We start from the raw sequence: 15,015 nt of genomic DNA on the forward strand, positions 1-15,015 counted from the left end.
CGCCTCTCACCTTGGTCCTAGTCTCAGAGTCTGTCCCCCCCCCCCCGTGTAGAGCATCAAACACCCCCCACCCCCAGTCCCCGGCTACAGACCCCTCACTCTAGTCCCAGTGTCCGTCCGTCCCCCCACGTCCCCGTCCCATCATCGTGTAAAGCAATCCCCACCCCGCACAGACCCCGGCTCCAGACCTGCCCCTCACGCTAACCCTGGTCGCAGTCGCCACTAACAACAGGGGGTGGGGAGATTTACATCCGAGCCCCCTCCTTCAGACCAAAGATCCTATAGCGGAGCTCTGCTATAGGATCTTTGCTTCAGACCGCCCAAGTCCCACTGCCCCCCCCCCCCCCCCCCCCCTCCCCACCCCTCGCTTCCAAACCCGATCGGTCAAATCTGCCTAGCCTCCCTGTACATTAACCCCCTCATTCCCTGAATCAACCAGCCATCCTCTCCACACTGTGTCACACCCTGAATAACGCGGAGCTCTGTGATCTTTTGCGCACAGCTCGCTGCCGGCACTAGGGGCATCAGTGGAGGTGGGACAGACTTGGACTGTTTTCACTGGAGCTCTGGACGTTGAGGGGAAACCTCCCTGTACATTAACCCCCTCATTCCCTGAATCAACCAGCCATCCTCTCCACACTGTGTCACACCCTGAAGAACGCGGAGCTCTGTGATCTTTTGCGCACAGCTCGCTGCCGGCACTAGGGGCATCAGTGGAGGTGGGACAGACTTGGACTGTTTTCACTGGAGCTCTGGACGTTGAGGGGAAACCTGATAGAGGTATATAAAATCAGGAGAGGCGTAGATATAGAGGACATAGGTTGAGAGGGGAAATGTTTAATAGGAAATAAGAATAAGGGGTAGGCCATTTAGAACGGAGACGAGGAAACACTTTTTTCTCACATAGAGTTGTGAGTCTGTGGAATTCTCTGCCTCAGAGGGCGGCGGAGGCCGGTTCTCTGGGTGCTTTCAAGAGAGAGCTAGATAGGGCTCTTGAAAATAGCGGAGTCAGGGGATATGGGGAGAACGGGGAACTGATTGGGGATGATTAGCCATGATCACATTGAATAGTGGAGCTGGCTCGAAGGGCCGAATGGCCTACTCCTGCACCTTTTGTCCATTGTCTATTGAAATTGGGGGGCAACTTTTTCCACATAGAGGGTAGTGGATATATGGACTAGCTGCCAGCGGAGGTAGTTGAGGCAGGTACTATATATTTTATAAAACATTTGGATAGAAAAAGGTTTACAGGGATATGGGCCACGTGTGGGCAGGTGGGACTGGTGTAGATGGGGCACCTTGGTCGCCATGGATGAGTTGGGCCGAAGGGCCTGTTTCCATGCCGTACGACTGTGGTCAGGGGTGAAGTGTTTTGGCCATTGGAGAGGCTATATTTATTAATATTTAAGTTGAGAAGATTAATGGAAGGCAGAGTGAAGCTGTTGAGGCAGGGCAGTTTTGCTAATATAAACAGAGAGAAACTGTTTACTATGAGCAAGGCTTGGAGATGAGTTATTGGAATTATGCGGGGGGGGGGGGGGTTATGCAAGATCTTCAGGGGTCAAACGACGGGGGCAGAAGGGGCAAGCGCTGTACAGACAAGGCAAATTCCAGGAGAGGAGGGAGAGTCGGGTTGGAGAGGGGCCAGCACTGACGACGGGCCGAACGGCCTTCCCTCAGTAACAGAGCAGAGCTGTCACAGCAGCAATGTTGTGGGGAGATGGGCTTCTGCTGATGTCTGTATCCCTGCACTGGTACTGCGGGAGGGGGCGGGGGCACATTGCAGGAGTGTCTGTGTGTGGAGTTTGCACATATCTTAAATGCCTCTGTCGTACCTGCCTCATGAATTTACTCTAGTGAGATCTCCCTCCCAGCCATGCCAGCAGCCCCACATGGGGCCACTCGAGTGTCCGTGGGCTCAGGGGGCGAGTGGGAGGGGCTCCGTGTCTGGGACACGGGAGGGCTCCGTGTGGGGGACACGGGAGGGGACATAGGAGGGGCTCCGTGCGTGGGACACGGGAGGGGATCCATGTGGGACCCAGTCTCTACCTCAGGAGACAGAGGCAGGGGCGGGGAGGACAACTTGCCCGTGCCGACCAAGATGCCCCATCTACACATCCCATCTGCTTGTGTTTGGCCCACATCCCTCTAAACCTTTCCTATCCATGTACCTGTCCAAATATTTTATTTTAGTTGCAATAGCACCTGCCTCAACGATTTCCTCTGGCAGCTCATTCCATATTCCTAATACTCTGTGTAAAATAAAATGCCCCTCAGATTCCTATTAAATCGTTCCCTAAAACATATCAGATGTAGGTAAAACTAGAGGACATGGATACAGGGCAAGGGAAGATTGGCGGGCGGGGGGGGGGGGGGGGGGGGGGTGACGGGGGTGGGGGGTGGGGGGGGGGGAGGGGGGGGGGGTGACGGGGAGACTGACTATTAACTGGGGCTCAGTGCTGGGGAGAGCAGAGGGAGAGACAGTGACAGTGACCACGATGTTTCCAGACAAGTACTTGAAGTGCCCAGGTATAGATAGTGATGGTGGGAAATGGGTTGGGGAGGGAGAGGTGCCCAGTGATTGAGCTGTGCCAAGCGGCCTGAGCACACATGTAGCGAGTCTGTGATGGTGGGAGCGAGGAGCACGGGAAGGAGGCGAGGAGAGGGACACGTGGTGGGACGGGACTGGTTCTGTCTCTGTGGCTGACACCGTGCCAGTAACACTGGTCTGTGGTTTTGCTCAGACTGGGCGAGGCGTAGGAAACACGCTGCAAGTGTTTGGGCAGGATGTGTGGATAAGGTACCACTGTTGGAGATAGGGAGGAGCGGTGAACTAACTCATTAGGCGTGCAAACCCGAATGACTAACTGGTTCCAGGCTCCGCACAGGAGAGGCGTCAGTCACCGATGGACTGGGTAGCCACCAATGGACGGCAGCTGCCTCCTACGCCAGAGCTCCTGAGATCGTGCGGGGTCAACATTCTCAACACCTCGACTATTAAACTTCACGCTGAGTTTAGATGTTTAGATACTTCCATATTAGATGCAATTGTAGAGAATGGTCCTGACCTCCTATATGTCTCGTTGGAGACCTTTTAACTATCTTTAATCAGACTTTATTGGACTTCAATGTGATATCTGTGCACTAAATGTTGTACCGTTTGTAATGTATCTGTGCACTGTGGACGGCTTCATCATATTCATGTATAGTCTATCCTTTGACTGGATAGCACATAAACTACGGGCGTGGGACGGAGAAGTGGATAAGGTCAGGAATAACCAACCAACAAACTAACCAACCTTAATCTCAAATCACAGGGAAAGGGGTAAGACAGGCCAATAGCATCAGCAAGTAATCCAGGCTGGTTAAAACCAGGGACAGGCCATTCAGCCCATCAGTGTTATACTGGCTCCACATCAACTAATCCAGCCAGTCCCACTCCGCAACATCCCTGCAAACTCAGGATCCATGGACAGCCAATGTTTCAGACTGGAGAAGGGTCCGGGCCGGAAACGTCGTCTACCCATTCCCTCCACAGATGCTGCCTGACCCGCTGGGTTATTCCAGCACTTTGTTCCTTTGATATGTGCCACGTCTCCCTCCCTTTGACCCTCCCACTTCTCTTGCTTGTCCCTGTCAACAGCGGAAAGGCTGCTTGCCACAACTACCGAGCTAGCAATTACTCCACGTTAGCAGACAACTGAAGTCTCATAACCTTCCCCAAAATACTCGGACGTACTATAAACATGTTCACAAGATATTTATAGAAATGTGACACAAACAGCTTCATCCTTTACAAATATTTGGATTTTCAGCAAAGAATTTAGCAAATACCGTCAGAAGGCAGTTTTTGTATAGCGGGAGTTTATAAACAATTCTCAGTAAGGTTAGTGTCAGAGAGGGCGAGGAAGGTTTACCAGAATACTGCCTGCATTGCGGTGCGGTAGTTAGAAGGAACGTTTGGATAGACTTGGGATGTTTTCTCTACATATTTATAGTATTGGAGGCTGAGAGGAAGCTGGTGGAAGTATTTAGAATTATGAGAGGCACACTTAGGGTAGACAGTCAGAAGTTTACTCCCCAGGGTGGAAATGTCAAACACCAGAGAACATAACTTTCTCTGCCTTCTCGGATTTGACATTTCCATTCAACTTTACCCCTCTCATGCAAAGTTAAGTCTGAAGAAGGATCTCAACCCGAAACATCACAATTCCTCCTCTCCAGAGTTGCTGCCCGCCTCGCTGAGTTACTCCAGCATTATGTGCTTACAGTGGCTGGCAAAAGTATTCATACCCCTTGAACTTTTCCACATTTTGTCACGTTACAACCACAAACGTAAATGTATTTTATTGGGATTTTATGTGATAGACCAACACAAAGTGGCGCATAATTGTGAAGTGGAAGGAAAATGATACATGGTTTTCAAATTTTTTTACAAATAAAAAACTGAAAAGTGTGGCGTACAAACGTATTCAGCCCCCCTGAGTCAATACTTTGTTGAACCACCTTTCACCCCCCCCCCCCCCCCCTCATTACAACAATGTTACAAATCTCTCATTGGACCGTGAGTCCTGTTTGTGTTAACATTGTCAGTAACCCCTCTCCCCTCCCTACCCCAAGTGGGACCCGTTAGGCCTCGTTCCCCCAACGCAATATTCCAGTCTGGAGCGGAGAGGGAGGGAAGAGTGCGGCTCCGGACCCAGTCCGTGTGTGTGTGTCCGTGTATGTGTCAAGCCGCGCTCCGGGCCCTGGGCCGTGGTTCGAGCTCTATATGTATTGTACACAGAGGGTGGTGAGTGCCTGGAACACACTGCTGGAGGTTGTGGTGGAAGCAGATACAATAGTGGTATTTAAGAGACTTTTGAGTAGACAGGAGTAACCATGGATAGACAGGTATACACCACATGTAGGCACAAGTCAGGATAACTTGACATGGTGGGCCAAAGGGCCTGTTCCTGGGCTGCACTGTTAAATCAGTCAGGGAACTGAAGACAAGTGAACGGTTTTTCTGGGGTAGCTGAATGAGAAATGCAGAGAGAGCGAGGTAACCATAACAACCTGAGTAGCGCTGAACCGACGGCCTGAACTTCCAGGAAACGCCAGCGTGTTTTTTTCCACGAAAGCTGTTTTCCAACTGTTACCCAGCGAGAGATTTACACTCGGAAGCTAAGGGGGAAAACTTCTAATCCTGTTTCTTGGCAACGGCTGGGAGAGAAGATGTGACCTCACAGGGAGCAGCAGATCTGGGGATTGGAAGCAACTCTTCCCAGATCGTGGAATGCAAAATAGTTTGCTCCAAGTTGTGGATGATGATCGATCACAGAATTCAAAACGCGTTGCACAATTTCAGAGGAATGCAGATGCTTCTGGTGGGAGGCAACCAGCCAAGATACAACTCTGTTCAAAACTAGATGGAAATGAACGACTTTGTGTCCTTCCTTGTGTCACCCCTGGAGAGTACTGGTCCCTCCACAGCGACCCCAGGTCCCTCCTGCTCCGGCAAATACGTGGAGAGGAAGACACCGTTTAATGTTGCTGAACCCCGGGAACATGAAACAAGGGGCGTGAGGGAGGGTGTGGGTTACAAGGGGGCAGGAAGCGGGGAGGAGGGACAGACACTTGGGACACAAGCACCCCTTCATTGTGATAATTTCCTGGTCCACACCTCTGGACACCCGCTCACACCCACCGGGGTAGAGTTGCTAGCTCCCTGTGACCGCGTGGGATTTCTCTGGGTGCTCCGGTTTCCTCCCAGACTTGCAGGTTAATTGGCTTCGGTAAATTTGTAAATTGTCCTTAGCGTGTCGTGCGAACTAGTGTGGCCGTTGGTGGGCGCGGAGTCAGTGCGTGGAAGGGCCTGCTTCCACACCGTATCTGTAAACTAGACTGAACAACAGCAACTACTCCAGACTTGCCCCGGGACGGGTGGGTGAGGATCAGGGAGCGGGGACAGGCAAACGTACCCACCGGCACCGCTGGTTCCCTGCAACGAGGGCAACGGTTAAATGGAGAGAAAGAAAAGCCAGAACTTCCCTCCCGATCCCACCGGGAGGATTAATGAGTTTACAAAGCTGGACACTCAGCGGGGAAGTGGGGAAGCCAGAGGAGATGAGCAACATCTGGAAAGTTACGTGCAGCTGCTCACAACCGCACAAACACAACGCAATCCGTCATCGGAAGGGGGTGGCGATGGACGGGGGAGGGGGAGGGCGGGGGCGAGAGATGGAGGAAGGCCGATGGACAGGGGGGGGGGGGAGAAGGACGGGGGGGGGGGGACAGAAAGACGGGGGGGGGGGGGCAGAAAGACGGGGGGGGCAGAAAGACGGGGGGGGGGCAGAAAGACGGGGGGGGCAAATGACATGGGGGGGCAAATGACATGGGGGGCAGAATGACATGGGGGGGCGAGAGATGGGGGAAGGCCGATGGACAGGGGGGCAGAGGGACGGGGGGGGGCAGAGGGACGGGGGGGGGGAGAATGACGAGGGGGGGGCAGAAGGACGGGGGGGGCAGAAGGACGGGGGGGGGGCAGAAGGACGGGGGGGGCAGAAGGGGGTGGGGGCAGAAGGGGGGGAGGAGAATGACGAGGGGGGGGGGGCAGAAGGACGGGGGGGGGCAGAAGGGGGGGGCAGAAGGACGGGGGGGGGGGGCAGCAGAAGGACGGGGGGGGGGGGGGCCGCCGAGAGATGGGGGGAGGCCGATGTACGGGGGAGACTCCGGCGGGGGAACTAAACCTCAGCAGAGACGCAGGGACACCGGGATCTTAGGATGAACAAAGATCAGGGGCAGGTTGTCCCTGGCACTTTGTGTGATCGACACGTCCTCACGGCCGGGTAAGACCACCGCCTTAATCAATGCCAATAACTGACTTTGAGCATGTCGTGGGCAGTTGTGGTAGCAATGGGGGCAGAGTGGCAGAGACGGGAAAAGGGTGCAAGGCCAGGGAGCAGTGACCGGCATAGGGGGGAGAGCAGGAGGCGGCCGCGGGAGGCCCTACAGCAGCCGGGTGAGCGAGCACAGCCTGCGGTAAATGCGCGGAGCGACAGTGGAAGGAGCCGACCTCTACTTCATCCATCCTGTGCCGCCAGGACACCGGGCCTTGACGTGAGGAAATAAGTAAGTGGACAAACCAACTTTACCGAAGCCAATTAACCTACCCCTGCACTTCCTGGGCAAGGATGGACGTTTCAGAAACTTGGTAGTTACAAGATGCACCCGACCGTGGCGACCCTCTGCGGGCTCTTCCAGAAGATGGAATTGTGTTGTATACTATTGTACACAACTATTGTACTCGTGTATGGTTTGATTTGACTGGATAGCACGCATGGCAAGCTTCCACTGTATCTCTGTACAGTTGACAATAAAACAATGACTAAAACCAAAGATATTATGTCCACTGTAGGAACTGTAGTACACGGCGCTTTGGCTTCGCTCACCTTTGTCAACCTGTCCCGGACTCACCCCGACCGAATTAGAGGTGACCTCGAGTATATTCAGTGTGCATTAGAACATAGAACACAGCACAGGAACAGGCCCTTCGGCCCATAATTTCTGTAACCAACATGATGCCAGGCTAAACTAACTGATCCCTATCCCTCCATTCCCTGTATATCCATGTGCCTATCCACGTCTCTTAAACACCACTATCGCATCCTCCTCCACCACCACCCCGGTAGCGCGCACCAGGCTCCCACCGGTCCTTTTGTGTAAAACACTTTGCCCTGTACATCTCCTGAAAACTGTTCCCCGCTCACTTTAAAGCTATGTGCTCCAGTACTTGAAATTTCCATCCTGGTGAAAGGTTTCAGAATGTCTATGTTTGTGGCATTTATGGGACGGCCTCATCTGTGGAACTGCTTCCATCAGAGACAGCTACTGTAACAGTGGCTTTAAACAAATCGCACACATGCCAGCCAATGTTGCCATGGTGCACGGACTGAGGAAGAGGGGACGCCAGGACATGACACAGGCCACCGAGGTAGCTAACACCCGCTTTATACAAGGTAGATAAAAATGCTGGAGAAACTCAGCTGGTGAGGTAGCATCTCTGGAGCGAAGGAATATGTGACGTTCAGGGTCGAGACCTTTCTTCAGACTTTATACAAGGCGCTTTAAAGACACATTTTGCATTTACGAGGCACCATTTACTATTCGGGCATGAGAAGGTTTACAGCCAGTTGTTTGTTTTAGGGGCAGTGTCTGCAGTAAACACGGCAGCTCATTTATACATAGCGATGTTCCCCCCCGGGGAGTTAGCGGCCAGCCCAGCGGATGTACTTCAGTGACCGACAGGGACGGTTCAGTGTTTGCAGGAAGCAATGACCTCACCCGTAACACATGGGAGGGGGGTCGGCTACTCACCGCGGGAGGGGCGGGCTGGCGGGCCGGTGAACGTGAGGTGGGGGGGGGGGGGGGGGGGGGGGGGGGGGGGGGAGAGTGGAGGGGGGGGGGGGGGGGGGGAGAGTGGAGGCTTCCCACACTCACACACGGAGCCGTGTGGAAGCGAGCGACGGTCTGAGGGCACGAGGTCAAGGGGTCGGACTAATGGAGAAGGCTGCTGACAACCCAACCTTCCTGCTCCTATTTATAGAGGAATCAAGGACAAAAAACACAGAGAGCTGCCATGTCAAACACTGGCTAACCCCAGATAGATTCCAGGGTCAGCTCTGGTCTCACACCAGGAAGGATGTCAAGAGTTCGTAGCAAAGCCAGAATGGGTGAGCAATGAAAGGTCTCAGTCATGTGTGGACTCGGGCTATTTACGTTGCAGGGGAGGGGAGTACGAGACCGAGAGCATGTTCACAATCCTGTGGTGGAACAAACAAGGAGAAGTTGTTGCAAGAGACGTACAACATGGACTTCGGGTGATCACACCAGAGGCAAAGGCAGAGAGTGGAGAGACAGCGCTTCAGGAGACCCTTCACAAAGAGGGCTGGGCCGAGCACTGAAGGGGAAACCTTGTAAAAGTCCGGGTGGAAGAGCAAGGCAATAGGGGAGATAAACACAAAATGCTGGAGTAACTCAGTCAGGCAGCATCTCTGGAGAAAATGAATGGGTGACGTATCGTTTCGGGTCGGGACCCTTCGTCAGAGATGCTGCCTGATCCACTGAGTTACTCAAGCATTTTGTTTCTATTTTCGGTATAAACCAGCATCTGCAGTTCCTTCCTACACAAGGTAAAAGGGGACCTAGGAGGGTGCTCGTTCAAAGAGACGGGGCTAGACTCAATGGGCCAAATGGCCACCACCCACTGCACCCATCGACTCCAGCAGCAATATTGGTGGCAACTCCACACCTCCCTGCATGCCAACATCTCCAGCACAACACAACCCCTCTTGCCCAGGTAGGTGAGGTCTTGCCGCCTGGTGACCCTCCGCCCACTGACCCGGTGCCCCGCCGCCCCCTCACCTTGTAGTAGGCCAGCTGCAGGTAGTTGTAGGGGCCGCGCCGCTCGAACTCGAGCTCCAGGTCGCGGTTGGCCCGGTGCAGCGACGCGGGGCCCAGGCCTCGCTGGCCGCACACCTCGATGCAGCGGGCCCGGCGCAGCACGGAGCCCACCACCCGCGGCCCGGCCGTCTCCACACCGTGCCGGGCGGCGCAAGCCAGCCTGCAGCCCACCTGCAGCCGCCGCCGCTCCCGGTAGCTGTGCGCCGCCCCCTCCATGGCCCGCACCACCGCCGGCCAGTCGCTGTCATAGTAAGCCCTCACCCCGTCCTCGTACAGCTCGTCGAAGGGCGTCAGATGCCCCCAGGCCGCCACCAGCCCGCAACACAGCGCCCAGAGAGCCGACACCATGGACACCATCTCCCTCTGCCTCACTCAGACCCCCCGTCCCACTCACTCCCCCCCCCGTCCCACTCACTCCTCGCCACCCTCGCTCAATCCCACTCACCCTCTCTGACTCACTCTTTCTCACTCTCACTCACACACTCTCTCTTCCTCTCCCACACTTCCTCTCTCTGACTCTACCTCCCACTCCCCTTTTCTCTCTCTCTCTCCCCCTCTCTTCCCTCAGCAACACTCTCTTGTCTCTCTACTCCCTGATTCCTCCTCCCTCTGACTTCCCCCCTCCCTTTGATTCGCCCCCCCTTTCCCTCTCCCTCACTCACACTTTCTCTCCTCATAAAAAGTTTTCCACTGCACCTCGGTGCACATGATACTAATACACCTAAATTATTTATCTTTCCCTGTCAGTCTCTCTCTTTCTCCCTCAGTCTCTCTCTTTCTCCCTCAGTCTCTCTCTTTCTCTCTCAGTCTCTCTCACCGTCTCTCCCTCTCTCTCTCCCCTTCCGTGTCCGTCTCCGTCTCTGTCCGCCTGTCTCTCTCACACACAGTGTCTCCCTCCTTCCTACTCTCTCAATGCGTGTATCTTTCTTTCACCGTCTCTCTCCCGCTGGCTGTCAGTCTCTGTGTGTGTCTCTCCACACTGAATGCAACCGCATCCCACACTTAGCAGCAGCCCAAAACAAGAGAGCTCCACTGCACGGATAGTCCCAGCCCTTGCAATCACTTCCAGATATGCAGCCACAAACTGACCGCTGGAGACACTAGGAACTGCAGACGCTGGAAACTTGCAAAACACAACATTCGGGAGTGAAAACAGCAGATCAAGCAGCATCTCTTTGAGATGTACACAAGCCACTGTAGATGCTGGATAACCTCTATTGAGAACATGGATGGGTGACATTTTGGGTAAGGAGTCAAGGACCCTTCTTCAGATTGATGGAGAAGCTGGAGAGGTGGAGATGGGGCAACGCCAGGCAAGTGATAGGTAGATAGACACAAAATGCTGGAGTAACTCAACGGGACAGGCAGCATCTCTGGAGAGAAGGGATGGGTGATGTTTCGGGTCGAGATTCTTCTTCAGACTGATTACTCCAGCATTTTGTGTCTATCTTCGGTTTAAACCAGCATCTCCAGTTCCTTCCTACATAAGTGATAGGTGGATACAGCTGAGGGTGGGGTGATTGGCAGATGGGTGGAGTAAGTGACAAAGGCTGGAGGTGAAAAGAAGACAAAAGGGTGTCAGCTGAGGAGAGAAGAGGAACGAAATGTAAACATGTGAGGGAGGGAAATGGGTGGAAGGGGACGGGGAGGGCAAAAGGTGGGGATACAAGGGAAATGGTGGACTCAGGGATGGGAGATGAGCTTACGGAGGAGGGGAAAAGAGCCAGGTGACTGGGGGGTGGGAGAAGGTGGGAGAAATGTGTGTGCATTGGGGTGGGGGAAGAGAAGAGGGGGCTTATGTCCATAAGACATACAGTGCCCCCCATTATTTTTGGGACTATCATTTATTTATTTGCCTCTGTACTTCACAATTTGAGATTTGTAATAGAAAAAAAATTACATGAAGTGCACATTGTCAGATTTTAATAAAGGCCATTTTTACACATTTTGGTTTCACCATGTAGAAATTACAGCAGTGTTTATACATAGTCTCCCCATTTCAGTGCACCATAATGTTTGGGACACAGCAATGTCATGTAAATGAAAGTAGTCATGTTTAGTATTTTGTTACATCTCCTTTGCATGTAATGACTGCTTGAAGTCTGCGATTCATGGACATCACCAGTTGCTGGGTGTCTTCTCTGGTGATGCTCTGCCAGGCCTGTATTGCAGCCATCTTTTGCTAATGCTTGTTTTGGGGACTAGTCCCCTTCAGTTTTCACTTCAGCATATAAAAGGCATGCTCAATTGGGTTCAGATCAGGTGATTGACTTGGCCACTCAAGAATTTACAATTTTTTAGCTTTCAAAAACTCCTTTGTTGCTTTAGCAGTATGTTTGGGATCATTGTCTTGCTGTAGAATGAACTGCTGGCCAATGAGTTTTGAAGCATTTGTTTGAACTTGAGCAGATAAGATGTGTCTATACTCTTCAAAATTCATTATGCTACTACCATCAGCAGTTGTATCGTCAATGAAGATAAGTGAGCCAATACCTTCAGCAGCCATACATGCCTAGGCCATAACACCCCCACCACTGTGTTTCACAGATGAGGTGGTATGTTTTGGATCTTGGGCAGTTCCTTCTCTCCTCCATACTTTGCTCTTGCCATCACTGACATAAATTAATCTTCATCTCATCTGTCCACAATACCCTTTTTCCAGAACTGTGGTTGCTCTTTTAAGTATTTCTTGGCAAACTGTAACTTGGCATCCTATTTTTGTGGCTAACCAGTGGTTTGCATCCTGCAGTGTAGCCTCTGTATTTCTGTTCATGAAGTTTTCTGCGGACAGTTGTCATTGACAAATCCACAACTGACTCCTGAAGAGTGTTTCTGATCTGTTAGACAGGTGTTTGGGGATTTTTTGTTATTATACAGAGAATTCTTCTGTCATCAGCTGTGGAGGTCTTCCTTGGCCTGCCAGTCCGTTTGTGATTAGTAAGCTCACCAGTGCTCTCTTTCTTCTTAATGATGTTCCAAACAGTTGAATTTGGTAAGCCTAAGGTTTGGCTGATTTTCTAACAGTTTTATTCTTGTTCTCAGTCTCGTAATGGCCACTTTGACTTTCATTGGCACAACTTTGGTCCTCATGTTGATATACATCAATAAAAGTTTCCAAAGGTGATGGAAAGACTGGAGGAAAGACTAGATGCTGAGAACTCTCTTATACCTGCATTAAGGAGGCACTTAAACACACCTGAGCAATTATAAACTTCAGTGAAGCCATGTGTCCCAAACATTATGGTGCCCAGAAATGGGGGAACTATGTATAAACACAGCTGTAATTTCTACATGGTGAAACTAAAATGTATAAAAATGGCCTTTATTAAAATCTGGCAATGTGCACTTTAACCACATGTGATTTTTTCTATTACAAATCTCAATTCACAGAGGCAAATAAATAAATGATGGATTTTTGTCCTAAACATTATGGAGGGCACTGTCGGAGCAGAATTAGGTCATTTTGGCCCTACTCTGCCATTCAATCAACCACATTCTCCTGCTTTCGCCTTGTAACCTTTGACCTCCTTATGAATCAGAGCAGGGACAGGGGGTATTATTGGAGTTGGGGAATTGAAGGCCAAATAAACCTCTCGAGCAACTTCAGCAGCATCCGTAAGGAAGGGGCAGAAATGGTGGATATTTCGTATGGAGACCATGCATCAGGACTCCGTACTCCCCTAACACTGTGGTGTTGCTCCAGATTCCAACATCTGCCATCTCTTGGGACTTCCAGATGAGCAGGCTGGTGAGGGGGATTTACTGGGGTAGTTGCTGTTGGCTGGAGCCAGAGTGGGAGTAGGGAAACACTGCCAGTGGAGGGTCTGAGATACAGTGGAGAGTCCAGGATAGACTGGGGGGAGAGGGCAGGGGGAACTGTCTCTCAGCTTTTATTCAGTGTAAACCAGCCAGCCTGCATTTTAATGGCAACACAAGGAACTGCAGGTGCTGGAACCTTCAGTAAAACACAAAGTGCTGGACGAACTCAGTGTGTCAGGCAGCATCTGTGGAGGGATTGGACAGGTGATGTTTCTGGTTGGGACATTTCTTCAGAGTAAGGGGGAGAAAGGTGAGTTATTTTTTAATCCATGTTTGTACCCCCCCAGTTGTCCCTCAGGCACCAGTTGGCCTGCAGTGGGGTGGGGACTGGTGAGAGGGGGATGGACCTTGGAACAATGGTGTTGAATTGAATTGAATTGAATTGAATACCTTTATTGTCATCCAGACCTTACGGTCTGAACGAAATTTCGTGCCTGCAGTCATACATACAATCATACAATAATAAACAACAATAAACACAAATTAACACCACCACAGTGTATCCTCCAAGCACCTCCTCACTGTGGTGGAGGCAAAAATCTTAGGGTTACTGTCTCTTCCCTCCTCTTCTCCCTCTGCGCTGAGGCGATTCCCCACCGGGCTATGGCACAACAGTCCCGCGGCTCACCGAACCCCGCAAACGGGCCGGTTCAAACACCGCGGCCCGGGAGTGGTCGAAGCTGCCGTCCTCCAGTCCAGCACACGCAGCCGCTGGCCCGCGGCTGAACCCCGGACTCAGGTCACCGCCTCAGAACGCCGTCCCAGCCACCGGAGCACCGTTCCAGCCCCGAGCCGGATCGCCCTCACGTGAGTACCGTTCGTCCCTCGGGCTGGGCCACTCCGACGGGAGTGCCGTTCTCCCTCGGGCTGGGCCACTCCGACGGGAGTACCGTTCTCCCTCGGGCTGGGCCACTCCGACGGGAGTACCGTTCTCCCTCGGGCTGGGCCACTCCGACGGGAGTGCCGTTCCACCCTCGGGCTGGGCCATTCCGACGGGAGTGCCGTTCCACCCTCGGGCTGGGCCACTCTGACGGGAGTGCCGTTCTCCCTCGGGCTGGGCCACTCCGACGGGAGTACCGTTCTCCCTCGGGCTGGGCCACTCCGACGGGAGTACCGTTCTCCCTCGGGCTGGGCCACTCCGACGTGAGTGCCGTTCCACCCTCGGGCTGGGCCACTCTGACGGGAGTACCGTTCTCCCTCGGGCTGGGCCACTCCGACGGGAGTGCCGTTCCTCCCTCGGGCTGGGCCACTCCGACGGGCGGGGTGGCATGTGGAACGAGCAGCCAGAGGACACAGCGGTACAATTACAATGTTTAAAAGGTATTTAGACAGATACATGGTGAGGAATGATTGAGAGGGTTATGTGCCTCAGCGTGGATGAGATGGCCTGTAGGGCCGTTTCCATGTTGTTCTACAGCAAGGAGATAGAGAATCTAGTGACATGGCGCCTGGACAATCATCTCTCCCTCAATGTTAGCAAGATAAAGAAGTTAGTTATCGGGTTCAGGAAGTGTGGCGTACATGCCCCAATCAGCACCAACAGTGCTGAAATGGAAATGGCCGAGAGAATCAAGTTCCTTGGCATTAGTATTACCAACTATCTGTCATGGACCAACCACATTGGAGCGACAGCCAAGAAAACCTCTACTTCCCGAGGAGACTGAGGAAATCCAGCAACCAATTCTGCAACAACACTTACAAAGCACACTGTCAGGTTGCACCACAGCTTGAGTAAGGAACAGCTCTGCCCCA

At 52.6% G+C, this 15,015-nt stretch overlaps 1 protein-coding gene across 2 annotated transcripts in view; it reads right to left on the reverse strand.

Moving 5' to 3' along the window:
- LOC116979821 (prolyl 3-hydroxylase 2-like) overlaps positions 1-9,962 on the reverse strand; it is a 40,946-nt gene extending 30,984 nt beyond the window's left edge. Inside the window, exon 1 of one of the 2 annotated variants that reach the window (XM_033031686.1) lies at positions 9,406-9,962. In XM_033031686.1, coding sequence (XP_032887577.1) covers positions 9,406-9,801 — 396 coding nt within the window. In that variant the 5' untranslated portion in view covers positions 9,802-9,962. The remainder of the gene's footprint in view (positions 1-9,405) is intronic. The other variant, XM_033031685.1, reaches the window with a different exon arrangement.
- Positions 9,963-15,015: the final 5,053 nt, after the last annotated feature.

The sequence above is a fragment of the Amblyraja radiata genome, chromosome 13 (assembly GCF_010909765.2).
Source record: "Amblyraja radiata isolate CabotCenter1 chromosome 13, sAmbRad1.1.pri, whole genome shotgun sequence".
Lineage (NCBI taxonomy): Eukaryota > Metazoa > Chordata > Chondrichthyes > Rajiformes > Rajidae > Amblyraja > Amblyraja radiata.